The following is a 15,782-nucleotide window of genomic DNA, read 5'->3' as shown; positions in this document are numbered from 1 at the left end:
AAGAAAGAAAGAAAGAAAGAAAGAAAGAAAGAAAGAAAGAAAGAAAGAAAGAAAGAAAGAAAGAAAGAAAGAAAGAAAGAAAGAAAGAAAGAAAGAAAGAAAGAAACCCAGAGAAGGCTCTCTGTGCAAAGAACCCAAACTTTATTAAGAGAAAAAAGGTGAGGCCTGGAGTCTCGAGATAAAAAAATTCAGTGAGGTAGAGGGCTCTTTGCTCACAGATGGTACAACAAAGGTCTCTAGAAACTGATTCATGCAAGATTGCATTTTGTAGTTCACCATGTCCTAGCTTTGTCCTTTCCACGATGTCTCAATCAGCCCTTTACAGACCTTTCTTACTTTATCATTCTAATATGAAGAATGATATACAGGTATGATTATTAGGATCACACACTTAAGATACACACTTTATAATGAATTACACTTCTAAGGGTGACTAAGACAGGAATCTCCCTGGCCCTGCCTCATAGTCTGGTCACACACAGGTTTTTTACCTGGGCAACGTTCTTAACTATAAATCACACGGCTATTTCTTATCCTAATGATTATCTCTGATAAAAGATTAGCAAGGCAACGAAGAGCAAAGCACTCCAGCCCTGAGTATTGACCTTCTCCCTTTGACTCTAGAGCAAATCCCATTAATGATTAAACATTCTTTCTGTGATATGACAGATGCTCTCCTGTGCATTTTTGTTCCTAGGACACAAGGTCAGACTAGGTCCAAAGAGCTTTCCGCAGCCATTCCTACAAGGTAGTTTCAATTTAACCAGAACCCACATATCCTACAGACACCAGAAGTACATAAATAGTATTTATTCTTATACCTGCACACAAATTAGAAATTACCACTAGCACACACGTGTAAATGTCCGTGTACTTGTTTATATATATGTATGCACACATATGTGTTTTATACATTTTATATGTATGTGTGTATACACACACACACTCACACACACACACAAATAAAATCCTTCTCTAAATGTGTGGAGCATTAATGCATACAGACTCCAGACTCCCTTCAGAAGTAACAACACCACAGAATACCACATGATTCACAAATGTTCCATGGCTGCTCCTGGTTTCTTCTGGTCTTACAATGGAAGGAGAAGAGAATGGGGCAGCTTCTTCTCCCCTTTGGAGTCCTGGCTCCAGCACTTACTCTCAGGACACTCGTAGGCAAGGAACGTCTCTGACACTCAGTTTCTTCATTCATAAAATGGGTGGGGTTATTATTTTTTCAATGCCAACAGGCTTCTATGAATCAGATTTTAAATCTCCAAGTGGGATATAAGGATTTTCCATCATCGTTAGGCATTTCTGACCACCCTCTCAGCAGCCAGCTCAGTCCAGGGCACAGGGTAGGGCTGAATCCCTTGACAAAGGATGGAGAGGGGAAGGCAGGGACAGTGCGCCAGGAGGAAACACCCCCAGGAAAGCATCCCAGTGTAGAGGAAAGGGCTGCAGGTGCTGGCTCTGGTGCTTACAGCCTGCGTGACCCTGGATGAGTCACTTTCCCTTCCTAGGCCTCAGTTTTCTCTTCTATAAAAAGAGGGGACTGGACACGAGATCTTTAAGGCATCACATCGGCCTCGTTCCCAATGGGCCCAATTCCTTGGGTTGGAAGATATGGGAAAGGAACATTCCTAAGTGGAGATCTAAGGCATTTATTTCAGAAAAAACAAGTGCTCCTGCTTACCTGGTGAGCCACAGGAGGGAGAAGGACAAGGGCCATGGCTTTGCTCGATGCTTTCACCTCTGGGGAAATTGAGAAGCCTCAGCCGTCAGCCCTGGGGGGCAAAAAGCAGACATTAGAGGGACGGGCAGGCCGTGTTTAGACCCATGGCCGGAAATCCTAACACTCTTCCTGGTTAGAGAAAGATCAGAGGGAGCTCATGGACTGGTCCAACTGCTCCACTCCACTCAACCAAGACAAATGAGGCTCCTCCTAAGAGCAAGGCACCATCCTACTGTCCACAGAGGAATCCCTGAGCAGAAACAGCGTGGTCTCTGTCCTCTACTGGGGGATCCAGCGTGTACAGAAAGGGAAGAGGAGACATTCAGAAAGTGGAGAAAGAACCAGAGGGAGGGGCACAGGCTTCATGGATGATGTGGCTGCAGAGATGAGGCCTGAAGGATGGCAAGGATTACCAGGGGGAGGCTGCAACGAAAGCCTTGCAGGCGTAGGGGCTGAGGGGACATGAGAGAAATGCATGGAGGGAGGACGTGCAACGTCAAGCCTTCCTGCTCCAGTTTGGCTGGGGTAGTGAGCAGGTGAGGAGAGCCACGGGAAGTCTGCCAAGGAAGCCTGGAGCCAGACTGTGAGGGGCCATGGACGGCAAAAGGAGGGGCCTCTGTTCTGTCCTGTAGAATGAGCTTCTGAGCAGATGGTGGCGGGGCTCCCACCTGGACTCTGGACTGGGGCACTGGGGCGGCTGTGCAGAGGATGGATTTCCAAGGGAAGAACTTGGAAACATGAAGATCATTTTGCTGCTCCCTGGGAGCCATGATGAGCTCCTGGGCTGGTGCAGTGACCACGTGAAGAGAGAAGACAAACAATCCAAGAGACACAAGGGGAACAATTCCCATGAAGAGGAAACACGGCACCCACTGTACCTCTGGTCTCCCAGAGGAGGAGACGCCCTCTGCCAACACAGGTCAGCACCTTTTCTGCAATTCGAGTTAACCAACTAGGGCAGTGAGTGAAGTGATCGAGGGTGGGACCTGACCCCGGGTCTTCCTGGTTCAAAGGCTGCCTCCTCAGTGGCCATTTTATCTATTTTAGATAAACTGGAGGCCGGATCCAAGAAGGGGCAGGATAGAACAATGGGGTGGGGGGGGGGGGGGGGGGGGAAGGCCAAGCCTCTCAGTTTTTAGTGCCTCCTGTTTTCTCAGCAAAGGGAGCATGACCTTCTTACAACAAAAATGACTCGAGGGAGACAATACAAGAGCACTTCCCTTCTCCTCTTTCCCAGGCCCAGCCCAGATCCTCAGGTCCTGAAGAAACTCCCAGAGGAAACAGTGAAGCTAAGGCCAGAGATGTCTAAAAAGACCATCAACTGCCAGGCCAGAGAAGAAAATGTCTCAATTTTCAAAAAAAAAAGGGAAGGAACAGAGCTAGAAAAGTACAGGCCAGAAAGCCTGACTTGGATTCCTGGGAAAATGCTAGAAAAGATCACTGGAGAAGGCTTTTCACCTGGGATCCATGGATGGGCTCTTTTCACATCTGGATCACTGTATTTCAGTGTCATTGGTATCCTTCTTCATCCCCAGTATTTTATTTCATGCATTTAAAAAAAAGGTTGGGGGTGGGGGGGAGGATCTGGGGCTTTGCCAGACGGACTGCCCAGGGGTGCAGGCCACGAAAAACAGGGAGAGCCCTTGTTCTGGAAAGGGGAGCAAGGATTGCAAGAGCCCATCATGCCAGCAGACCTTTATTGCCTTTTGTAATAGGATTTCTAAATGAGCAGACGAGGGGAATGCTGCAGATATCATTTATGTGGATTTTTAGCTAAGCTTCTGGTGAAGAATCTCATTCTGTTCCTGTGAAGAAGATGGAGCCATATGAAGTAGACAACAATATAACGAGAAGGATTCAGAAGTGGTTGGCCAGCCAGATTCCGAGTTCAATGTCAACGCGGCAGGAGGTCTCCAGTGGAGGGCCCCGGGGATCTGGCCTGAGTCCTGTGGCGTTTAACCTTGTTTTAGCAATGGCTTGGATAAAGAACACAGCTGATACTCACTGAATTTTCACAGCACCTTGTGGAAGAATGGAGTCAGAATCCAAAAAGACCTCTACAGTCCTACAGCATCAGACTGAATCAAATAAAATCAAATTTAATAGAGGCAGCGGAACCCAGGCACAAAAGCTCCACTTCACAAACGAGATGGAGCTGACATGCTTGGAGGGCATGCATTCTGAAGGCTTCAGTGAACTGCAAAGCTCAGTATGGGTTAGCAACTTGATGTGGCAGCTTCACAGCAAATGCCGTCTCAGGCTCCCTCCTTGCTCTGTCCTGGTCAGACATCACCCTGAGATTGGATCTGATTTGGGTCCAGAGGTGACCAGCCAGGAGAGTGAAGGTGTGTGCGTGTCACATGAGGATCAAGGGAAGGGACTGGCAAGTGCAGAGGCCAGAAGAGAATGCCTCATCGGGATATGGAGGCTGACTTCATGCATAGCAAGGCGGTCACATGAAGGAAGAATAGGACTTCCTTGGCTGGCCTGAGGCCGGAACAGGCTTCCTTTGAGTCCCAGAGAAAACCCTACCTACTATGGGAAGCTTCTCCCAACTCCACCTCAGTTCCAGGGCCTTCCCTCTGGGGGTTAGTGTCAATTTCTCCGGCATGGCATGTGGCTGATCCTTCGTGGTTTCCACATGCTGTTTCTTCCACTAGACTAAGTTCTTGGAGAGCAGGGGCTGTCTTTGTACCCTTCTCTGCATTCCCAGTGCTTAGCACAGTGTATGACACACAGTAAGTGCTGGATAAATGCTTATTCACTGACTGGTACTGGTTTATTCACACCCCTCCCCCCACCCCCCAAGGCTGACCGCTGGCAGAACTGGCTGGCCAAGAAGGTCCCTTATAGCTCTCCCCTTCTGACTCTGTGATGTTGTGCTGGGAGGGAGAAAGAAAAGGGCTTGGCAAGGGATGGGATATGGCCTGAGGGAGAGGGGAACATAATACTGTTTTTATAGCAGAAGGGGAGCAGTCATAACAGAAAACCCCTCAATATTAGAGAAAGAAGGAGGACAATATAAACCTAGCTCTTATAAGTTCAAATGTGAATGGATTAAATAATTCAATAAAACCAAAAAAAAGTGCAGATTTGATGAGAAAACGAAACCCTACACAACCTGTTGCTTAAAAGGAACACATTTGAAAAAACAAAGATGTACAGAAAATAAAACTGAGGAGATGGGAAAAAATTTACTATGCATCAAATGAATCCAAAAAAGCAGAAACTGCAATCCTGCTGACAAAGCAAATGCAAACATTTGAAAAATTAAAAAGTAAAAACAAAAAAACTATAAGGAAAAGAACCACAGACACCAAACCGATATCAGTAATAAATTTGCATGCTCGAAATGATTTAGCATCCAAATTCATAAGGGAAACATTACATAAGCTTCAAGAAGACACAGACAGTAAAAATAGCAATGGGAGACTTTAAAATCTCTTTCAGTTTTATATAAGTCCAACAGATGGATAAAAGGGAAATTATGAAAATGAACAAATTGCTGGAAAAAGCAACGTGAAAAGATGAATGGTGTATTCTAAATGATCCAGCAGAGGAATATACATATTTCTTGGCACCACATGGAAATTTTACAAAAACTGACAATGTACTAGGGCAAAGAGATATTGCAAACAAATGTAAAAAAGCAGAAAAAGTCAATGCATTCTTTACAGACCATAACAGAATAAAAATAGAAATTGGTTAATAGATCATAAATAAAAGATACAGACTCAAATGGAGTCTTAACAATAGAGTTTTAAATGAGTAGGTCAAAGACAAATCATAGAAACAATAACTATGTCAAAGAAAATGATAGTGATGAAAGAACATACCAAAATTTCTGAGATGTAGCTAAAGCGGTCCGCCGGGAGAAAATCATATCCTTACAAACATACATTAACAAAATAGAAAAAAAAAAAAAGGGATTAATTAGCTGAATATGCATTTTTAAAATTAGAAAACCAACAAGTAAACAAACTGAAAATAAGCACAAAAGAGGTAATAATAAAAACAAGAGGGGAAATATATTGGAAACAAAATTCCCATAGAAATGACAAATAAAACTAAAATCTGAAAAGAATAATAAAATGACAGACTCTTAGCTCATCTGATTTTTTAAAAAGGGAGCAGAAAATCAAATTAAGAAAATAGCAAATGAGTAAGGTGAAATCACAGCAAAAGCAGAAAAAATAAAAAGAATAATCAAAATATCTTATGCACAGTTATATGCTAACAAAATTGAGTACACAAAAGAGGAATACTTTCAAAAACATAAAATACCCAAACTATCAAAAGTCTGGATGGTTATCTTAAATAATCTACTCTTAGAAAATGAAATAGATATAGCTGTAAAGGAACCAACAAAGAAAAAAACTCCTGGTCTTGCTGGATTCACAGGAGAATTGTATCAAACTTTTAAAGAACAGTTAGTGCCCATACCTCACAAATTATTCTTAAAAAATTAAGGAAGAAAGCACCCTACCAGGATCCTTTTATGAGACAGATATAGTTCTAATACTTAAACCAAGGAAAAATGAGACATGGAAAGATAACTATCGGTCAATATCATTAATGAACACTGACTCAAAAAAATTTTTTTAAATCCTATGAAATAGACTATGCATAGATTTATCCAAGAAATCATTCATTATGATCAAGAGAGATTTATACTAAAGATGCAAGGACGATTCAAAATTAGGAAAACAATCAATTTGATTAACCATACTAAAAACCAAAATATCCAAAACCACATGAAAATCTCAACAGATGGAGAAAAAGCTTCTGACAAAGTACAACACTTTTATACTAAAAAAAAAAAAAAAACCCTACAAAATACAGGCATTGAAGAACCTTTAAAATATATATATACACACATACGTATGTATATATATCATAAAATGTGTGTATTTAAAACCAAAAGTCAGTGTCAAGTTCACACCATCCCACCTGCCAGGACAATGAATCCCTGTCTGCTGCACAGCTGAATAACCTTGCACAGACATGTCCAGAGCCCCAGGGCCATGTCCTTCTTCCCAGTCGTGATCTCCCTGGCCACCACAGTCTTCAGTGCTCTTGCTGTAGCTTATAGCACAGCAGAAAGTGGCCCTGGTATTGTAGCCACACCCACTCAATCACAGATAATCACAAAAGTCAATCATTGCTATCCATCTGTGGTCTGGTGGTGGCTGTCCTCATCGCCAACTCCCTAATGGTGGTAACCACAATGTTCAAGAGCTTCCCTCAGCGTGGGCCTGAGTGGGAGGGCAACTGGCTTTGCTATTGGCATTACAGGTGAGGCTGGTGCTCTGGGGACATTGGGGATCAGGGGGATGATCCTAATCCTGATCTCTGCTGAGGTGTTTGGCCTATAAAGCATGGCTGTAGCCCTCCTCTCTACAAAGCAGACCCTCTTCATTTCCCTTTTTCTCAGATCTCCTTCCCAACTCTCATCCCTGCAAATATAGAGTTAGATGTAAAGACCTGTCTTAAACTAGCCCAACCCTCCCAATTCACTCCAGAATGCATAGCCTGACACTTGGTGCAGTGGTCCAGTCACTCAAGTCAGTCCATTCAAGGTTGTGGTCATGTCCAGTATTAGTAAGAACTGTATGATTTGGGAAGATGTAGAGCACGTTTCCACTAGTGCTGTGGCTTTGGACACAGCTCACAGTGATGTTCCCAAAGAAAATTCTGATTCTGATTAGAAAAAAAAACAAACAGCATCATCCACTTACTAGACCTTTTCCCAATAAATATGAGTGTGAGGCAAGGATGCCCACTCTGCCCACTATTACTTTATATAATTCTGGAAATGCTAGCAACAGCAAGATAAGAGAAAGAAATTAAGGAAATAGAGATGAATAAAGAGGTAACAAAACCATCTCTGCTGATGATACAATGAAAAATCCTAGGGAAACAGCAAAGATACTAATTGAAACAATAGTTTCAGCAAAGGTGCAAGCTACAAAACAAGCATTTATAATTAATAGTAACAAAACAAAAGAAACAATAACGGAAAGGGAAATCCCATTCTGATAAATACAAACAGCATAAAATATCTGGGGATCAACCTTTCAAAGCACACAAAAGACTTGATACATTCAGCTACAAAGTATTTCTTAAAGAAACAAAGGACAATTTGAAACATTTCCCAAAAATTTCCCACAGCTAGAGGGAAATGGTCTATGCTCATGACTAGGCTGTGCCAACATAATAAAAATGATATCACTAGGGGCGGCTAGGTGGCACAGTAAATAGAGCACTGGCCCTGGAGTCAGGAGGACCTGAGTTCAAATCTGGCCTCAGACACCTAACACAAAAACTAGCCATGTGACCTTGGGCAAGTCACTTAACCCCAATTGCCCTCAAAACAACAAAAAAAAGATATCACCAAAATGAATGTATGCTTCTAATGCTATGCCAATCAAATGACTAAAGTGACACTATATAGAACATGATAAAATAATGACAAAATTCATTTGGAAAAATAAAAGATCTAGAATATTAAGGGACTCTAACAATACTAAGGGAAATGATGAAAAGAAGTAGGAATGAACGGGGACTATCACTTCCAGACCTTACATGATATTGTAAAGCAGCAGTAATCAAAACCATCTAAAGAATTTGATGGATTGATCATTGCAACAGAGAAGACAAAGGTGCTTAGAAACAGCAAAACTCAATAGCCCAGTGTTTGATAAAGGAGAAAACATAAATTACCTAGGGAAAAATTCCCTATTTGATAAAAACTGCCAGGAAAACTGGAAAGCAATCTGGCAGAAATCAGGCTTAGAGCCATAGGTTCTCTAACCCTCTTCTAGATGAACATGTGACCTTAACATTAAAGATCATACTACAAAAAGGTCAGGTGAACAGCAGATCATGTATCTCTCACAGCTACAGGTAGGAGATGTCTTCTTAACCAAACAAGAGAAAGAGGCTATTAGAAAAGATAAATAACTTTGATTATATGAAACTGAAATGCTTCTGCACAGACAAGATTAATGCACCTACGATAAAAAGGGAACTGACTGAATGGGAAAAAAATCTTTGTATCAAATTTCTCTGATAAGGATTTGGCATCCAAGACATATAAACAACTAGTAAATATATGTAAAACCTAGAGCCATTCCCCAAAGGATATGGACAGTTCTCAAAAAAAGAACTACAAAGTATTCACAACCACATGAAAAATGCTCCAAATCACTCATAATAAGAGAAATGAAAATCAAAACAACCCTGAGATTACACTTACGCCCTGCAAATTGGCAAAAAAAAAAATGATTTTTAAAATAGTAATAGTTAATGTTGGAAGGGTTGTGGCATGACAAGCACATTAATACACTGCTGGTGGTACTGAGGTTAAGGGGTGCTTGGGACCCCAAAATACTGATACACCAGGTCCTGCCCAACTGAATTCAACCCAAGCCTTCTTTCATTAAAAGAAAAACAGGGGATGGGCGGCCAGGTGGCTCAGCGAGAAAGAGTACCAGCTCCAGTGTTGGGACGACCTGGAGATCGAATCCCGGGCTCGGACACTCAGCACCACACCCAGAAATGACTGGCCGTGTAACCTTGAGCAAGTTACTTAACCCCAATTGCTTAAAAATATAAAAAAAAAAAAAGAAAAACAGGGGCGGCTGGGTGGCAGAGTGAATAGAGCACAGGCCCTGGAGTCAGGAGGACCTGGGTTCAGATCCGGCCTCAGACACTTAACACAAAAACTAGCTGTGACCTTGGGCAAGTCACTTAACCCCAACTGCCCTCTAAAAAGCAAAAACAAACAAACAAACAAAATTTACTAAAGATCCGCCATATTGGGTAGACTCAAAGTATGAGAGCATTTGTATAGCTAATGCCAGGGAATCAGATTGAATCCAAGCTAGATTGAATCTGAGCACCTTCATGGAAGTAAGATGGATCTTCTATACAGAAAGACTGTGGGAGGGATCTAGGGGTAGTCAAGTAGTCTGGGGTGACTAGAAGTAACAGACAATGGAGGGCTAGGCTAGGTTAAAGCTAACAGATTTGGACATGAAAAGCTAGATCAAGTGGAAAGATTCAAGGAGAGTTCAAGGCGGGGTTTTCCAGGGCCTCTGGACAAATGGGACTCAAATCCTTTTGGAGTAGGGGGTGATGGTCGTAGCTTGGGTCTATACCCCTTCAGTGGAGCTATGAAATGGCATAACCCAGGGGTGGGGAACTGGTGGCCTTAAAGTCACAAGTGGTCTTCTAGGTCCTCAAGTATAAGAAGATTTGTTGTGTAAAAGTTTGATTCAGCCAAAAGGCTACACTGAAGGACCTAGAAAGCCACATGTGGCCTTAAAGCCCCAGGTTCCCCACCCCTGGCAAAACCATTTTGGAAAGTAATTTAGAATTATGCAAATAAAGGAACTAAAATGCCCATACTCTTTGAACTTGAAACTCATTGCTGGGTTTATACCGCAATGAAGTCAAGAAAAAAGTCCCCATATACTAAAAAAATATTTATGGCAGTGCTTTTTGAAAACTAAAAATTGGAAATAAAGTCAATGCCCCACAACTGTGGAATGACTAAAACTGTGCTACATGAATGTAATAGAATACTACTGTGCTACAAGAAATAATGTGTGTGATGAATACAGAGAAGTCTGGAAAGACCTGTATGAGCTGATACAGAGTGAAATCAGCAGAGCCAAGAAAACAATGTATAAAGTAACCACAACAATGTAAATGGAAAGGACAACACACCAAAAACAAAACAATAACAAAAAAAAAAAAACAGAAGTCAATCTAACAAATTATAAAGCTCAAACAGGACTGGGAATGAAGAGACAACCCCAGCCCACTCCCTCTGTGAAGGGGGGGAGGTACACAGGGTCACACACCGAATATTTCAGACGTTTTCACTGTATCAATCAGTTGTGATGGGGTTTTTTCTCTCTAAAAATTCTTGTTTGTCATATGGGATGGCTCTCTGGAAGGGAGGGGAAGGGATACATGACATACTATGGTGATGCAAAAAACAGAAAATATCACTAAAAATTTTAAAATAAAAATAAGCTGCTTGAGAGCAGGGCTTCTATCCGGAGCGCCAGACACTTGGTCCAATAAAAGGCCAACTTTTGGAGGCTCAGCCCAAAGACGCCTTCATCCCGCTCCAGGCTGTACTGAACTCATCTCGGTAGGCTTTCCCTCCAATGCTCACCCTCTCCCCCTTTTCTACTCTTGTGGATGGTCTGACTTCTTCGCTGGAAGAAGTCTGCTCCCTGAGGGCAGAACCAGCTTCAGTACAACACCTGGCATCCAGTACACGCCTTACAAACATGTGGGCCTGACTGATGCTGCCAATGCTCCATTCCACGAGCCTCAGTGGCTCCCTATGGCTCTAGGGCCTCGGACAGCAGCTCCTTCGGCCTTTCCAAGGGAGCTCCTGCTTATCTGACAGCTAAACTGCATCATCTCTCCCATCACCAGGCCTGTGCCCATGCACTCCCCCACACCTGGCATGCCGTCCGTCCCCCTTCACCTCTGCCTCTTAGGGTCCTTAACTCCCTGAAGGGCCCGGCCCCAGTTTCCCCTCCAACTGAGCCCCCTCCTGACTCCCCCTCCGCAATCAGGGCGTCTGGCTGTCTTCAAACTGCCCCAAGCAGAGGGTAAGCTCCTCCGGGGCAGGGACTGGTTTGCCTTTGGTCTGGGTCTCCTCCCCCCAGCAGAATTAAGGTTTGTTGACTGACAGCTGCCCTCCAGGGAAGCCGAAAGGAACCGCACGTGGTCCCAGCACCTGGGGAAAGGACGGAGCGGGGAGCCCTGGGGGGAGGAGCCAGGGAGGATGGGAGGAGGAAAGGTACAAGAGAGGGAGACGCTAGGGCAGAGGCGGCGTTTCTGATTGGGTCTCGGTCCTAGCCCCACCCCCTCATCAGTAAGCACATCAACTTGGGGAGAAGGCGTGGCAATTTTCCGGCCCCTGGGGACCCGAGATCGGCATGCGCAGAAGCGACCAGGTTTTGTTCCCAAAGCCCGCCCCCAAGCTCCCAGATGTGTAGTGCGCGTGCGCAAGAGCAGCCAGGTTAGGGTCTCGGAAGAGAGCATGCGCAGAAGCGGCCGGGCCGGCTTCCCGCAGAGGACTGGCCCAGCGAGAAGGAAGCTGGCCGAGGAACATGGCGCCCGAGGCCCCGCTCCCTCCCCGTATCCCCACCGTCCGCCCGCTCCCCGGCGCTACCTCTCTCAGCAGCGGGGGCTCCGCTCCTCAGCCTCGGAGGCGGTGCCGAACCGAGGCCAGAGGGGATCCGAGACAGACGCTAAGGGCACGAGGACGAAAGAACCGAGGGAAAGGAAGCCCCGCGTGGGCCGCGCTCCCTCCCCCGCCCGGGGCCGCGAGGGCTTCTGGGAAACCCAGTGCAGAGGCCCGAGGCGGCTTCTGCGCATGCTCAGGGAGCCCGAGTCCCAGGCTTCAGGCTAGGAGCCCCCGAGGTATCCCCGGGGCATCCATCCGAGGCCGGGACGATACAGCAAGACGGTGGCCTCCAGCTGGTCCCTGGGAGTTCTTCCAGGCCCCTCCTCCCGTTTGCTGGAAGGTGCCCTCTCCCTGCGCCCTGGTGACTCTCAGAGTCCCTGTTATCCTTCTAGGCTGAGCTCAGGGGCAGCCCCCTCCAGGAAGCCTCCCATGATCGCCGCCCCTTGTTAGCGCTCTCCCCCATTAAATGAGTTCTCTTATGTCCTGTGACTCCAGAATCATTGAAGGATTATCTGGTGAACTTGGAAAATCCCTTTATCTTGTAGCCCTGTGATTTCCAGTCCTGCCCCTTGGGGTTTTCTTCCGTTGCCTTCTCCAGCTCATTTTACAGATTAGGACACGGAGGCAAACAGGGTTAAGTGACTTGCCCAGGGTCACACACAGCTAGGAAATGTCTGACACCACATTTGAACTCAGGAAGATGGGTCTTCCTGACTTTAGAGGGGGCATTTTATCCTCTGTACCATCTGCACCAGATGTAGAAGGGTGTGATCGTGCACAGTTCTTCCTGATGCCAGCTGAGGGGCCCAGGATTTCCTGAATTCCAAAAATAGACCCTACTGAAAAGTCCACCTGTCCACATCACGGTTTGGTGACTCAGGGAGAGAAACAGAAGCAGGAGGCAGCCAGGGGTCCGAGGACCCCGCTCCAACTTCTCTAGGCGGCAATCCTGCCTGCACCATGCGCAAACAGCCCCGACGACTGCCGGGTGGGAGACAGCCCGCTCCCCCTCGAGGGAAGTTCCAGGGAACCCTGTGTTTAGGAGAGAGAAGAGCAAGAACCCAAGTTGTCTCTCCTTAATGTCTACCTAGTGGGCACCTCTTACAGCCTCAGGAAGGGGACACAAGATGTTTACAAAATACACAGTGCATCAGGAAGGTCTGCTGAAGTTGAACCTTGGAGTCAGAAAGGGAGAGCGGTCAGGAACGGGGGGCACAGCTTGTGTAGTGAATGGCACAGGGGTGGGAGAGAGAAGGTCCCCTAGAATGTCCTGTATGACAAGCCAGCCAGTTTGGCTGGCGTGTAGAGTTTGTGAGAGGGAGAACTCTTATCATCAGCCTCGGAAAAGGGGATGGAAGGAGATTGTGAAAAGGGTTTTAAATTCCAAATGTTAACCTAAAGGCAGGGGCCGATCCCTGTGCTTATGGGACCATCTTTGGGATCCCTCGTGCCCTTCCTCCCTGAGGGGGTGGGGAGAGAGGCAGGCTCCAATCAGAAGACTGGCCACTGAGACAAGACCAGCTCATTCATTGGCTTGTTTTCAAAGGTTTTGTTTTTTATTATTAACTTTTATCTTTTGTTTTTACATCCTTTCCATTTACCACTGTAGTAGAGACTGAACCCTGTCATTGCAGGGAGCATATACCCATTGCTCCCCCAGAAAATTCTAGGGAATTCAAGAACATGATGGTTCATTGTTGGGCCCTTTGGGTACAACAAGCTTCCTGGCTACTTTTTGCCATGTGACAAGTAGTACACTCTGTCTCGAGACTGTGGTGAAAGGGGTGCAGGAGTGGGTCGTGCTTTTTCCCAACCCCATCACCACTGTCCACTGTGGTGAGTGTATTCAACTTGTCCAACTTATACTTGGGCTCCAGCTTTCTTTTCCACTTGGCGCTTCCTTTCCCGATTCATTCTCATGGTGGCTATATCCAGGCTTGGAGCCAATCTTGTGAGTTGAAAAGGTCCTTAGGTCTTGGGTCCATTGAAAAGAATGGTTAGTTGTGGCAGGTCCAGGAGACATTGACTATGGAATCACTGGAGTACAGAGTTCAGAGAAGGCTAAGGTTTGGAGTGGAACTGAAAACTGTAAAATGCCTATAGCAATTCCCAAGCTGTTTCATATTCCGAGATCTAAGCCTCAGCCTCCCAGCAAGCTCTAACAGTGCTTATAAATTAAATTAGATGAATCCTGTCTTCTGTTTGCTTGTGAGCGCCCTGGGATTAGCATTAGCATCCCTTTTGGAGGAGCAAAATGATCGTCCAAGGTAGGATTCATGTTAAACACTAAATAAACACCTTTTTTACTTCCCTCTTTTTGGGGAAACCTCTAAAATTGTCGAGGCTGAGATGAGGGACTTAATGGACCAAAGAGCTTGAGAAAGGACGTCGCTTCTCAGAGGCAGGGTCTTCCAGGATTGAATCTGGTCCAAACCATATGCCTAGGTACAGGACAGGAAAAGGTGGATGCTCCCCACTCCTCCCCCCACATGTAGACCCAAGAGCAGCTCCCCAACCTTTGCCCAATATACTCCCTCTTCTCCTCTCAGAGAGTTCTTGCTTATAAAAAAGAATAAAAAATAAAGTGTGTCTGTGTGTGTAAGCATCGATAAATATTTATTAAGATCTTTCCATGTGCAGTGTACTAGATATTCAAGACAAAAGACAGAATGGTCCATGTTTTCATGCTAACGTCCTACTATGTGGGAGGCGAGAGATACGTGCGTGGGCATATATATGTATATATATATACACATATTTATATATATATATATACACATACACACATATATATGGAAATAAATATTATAGACAAAATAGAATGAGAATGCTTAAATAGGGAGAGGAAGAAAGAGAGGGAGAGAGTGTTATATGACTAGCAATATCAGGAAAAGCATCATTTGGGAGGTGATGGGGATGGAGAGAGCATTTATATAGCATATATATATATAAGCATTTATATAACCCCTACTGGATGCCAGGCAATATGCTAAGTGCTTTACAAATATTATATCATTTTGTCCCTGCCTACCCTTTGAAATAGGTGCTGATATTATTCCCATTTTATAGTTGAGGAAATTGAGGCAAAGAGGTTAAGTGATTTGTTGAGGATCATACAGGGTCTGAGGCTGAATTTGAACTCTGGTCTGACTGCAGGACCAATGCTCTATCCATTGCATCCCTTGACTGACTCAGCCATGCTTTGAAGAAAGCTAGGGCCTTCAGAGGGAAGTTAGGTGGTGCAGTGTATATAGAACTGGGCCTGGAGTCCAAATCTAGCTGAGCTGAAATCCAGCCTTAGACACTTAGTAGCTGTGTGACTCTGGGCAAGTCACTTTACCCTGTTTGCCTCAGTTTCCTCATCTATCAAATGAGCCGGAGAAAGAGAAGGCACTCCAGTATCTGCCCAGAAAATCCCAAATGGAGTCATGAAGAATCAAACATAACTGAAACAACTCAACAACTAAAACATAAATATATATTAAATACTGATATTGTTTCATTACTTATGGAGTCATTGAACACAATACAGTCTCCATGCTTATCTCTTTTACCCTGTTTTTACTGTTACCCTGTATGAAAATGTCCTTGTTTTACTTCTCCTGAAGCAGCATTCAATACACATTTAAGCTTAATAATTTCAAAAGCATAAATGCTACAAACTTACAAAAGTAGCATCTGTAGATTTAATTATAGAAATTTCTTTACATTATTTAGTTTTGTTAATTTTCAATAAAATTTTTAATTTAAAAAATGTGAGGTACCCTGTCATTATGCAGTGAATGTATTCATTTCTGGATGATGATATCTCAGACCAGTGGATTTATA

The 15,782-nt window shown here is 44.5% G+C and overlaps 1 protein-coding gene and 1 pseudogene across 1 annotated transcript in view; one reads left to right on the top strand and one right to left on the bottom strand.

The window, feature by feature from the left end:
* The window catches only part of LOC138171351 (zinc finger protein 585A-like), a 73,167-nt gene extending 60,466 nt beyond the window's left edge, over positions 1-12,701 (bottom strand). Inside the window, 2 exon segments of the mRNA XM_069100791.1 lie at positions 1,697-1,787; positions 11,940-12,701. Of these exon segments, the coding sequence (XP_068956892.1) occupies positions 1,697-1,732 (36 nt within the window). The 5' untranslated portion in view covers positions 1,733-1,787; positions 11,940-12,701.
* LOC138171350 (V-type proton ATPase 16 kDa proteolipid subunit c-like) lies at positions 6,691-7,203 on the top strand (annotated as a pseudogene).
* Positions 12,702-15,782: the final 3,081 nt, after the last annotated feature.

This window comes from Petaurus breviceps, unplaced genomic scaffold, assembly GCF_028583685.1.
Source record: "Petaurus breviceps papuanus isolate PSGF00001 unplaced genomic scaffold, PetGlider_PUasm1.0 428, whole genome shotgun sequence".
Taxonomy (NCBI): domain Eukaryota; kingdom Metazoa; phylum Chordata; class Mammalia; order Diprotodontia; family Petauridae; genus Petaurus; species Petaurus breviceps.
This window is presented reverse-complemented; position numbering and strand designations above follow the sequence as displayed.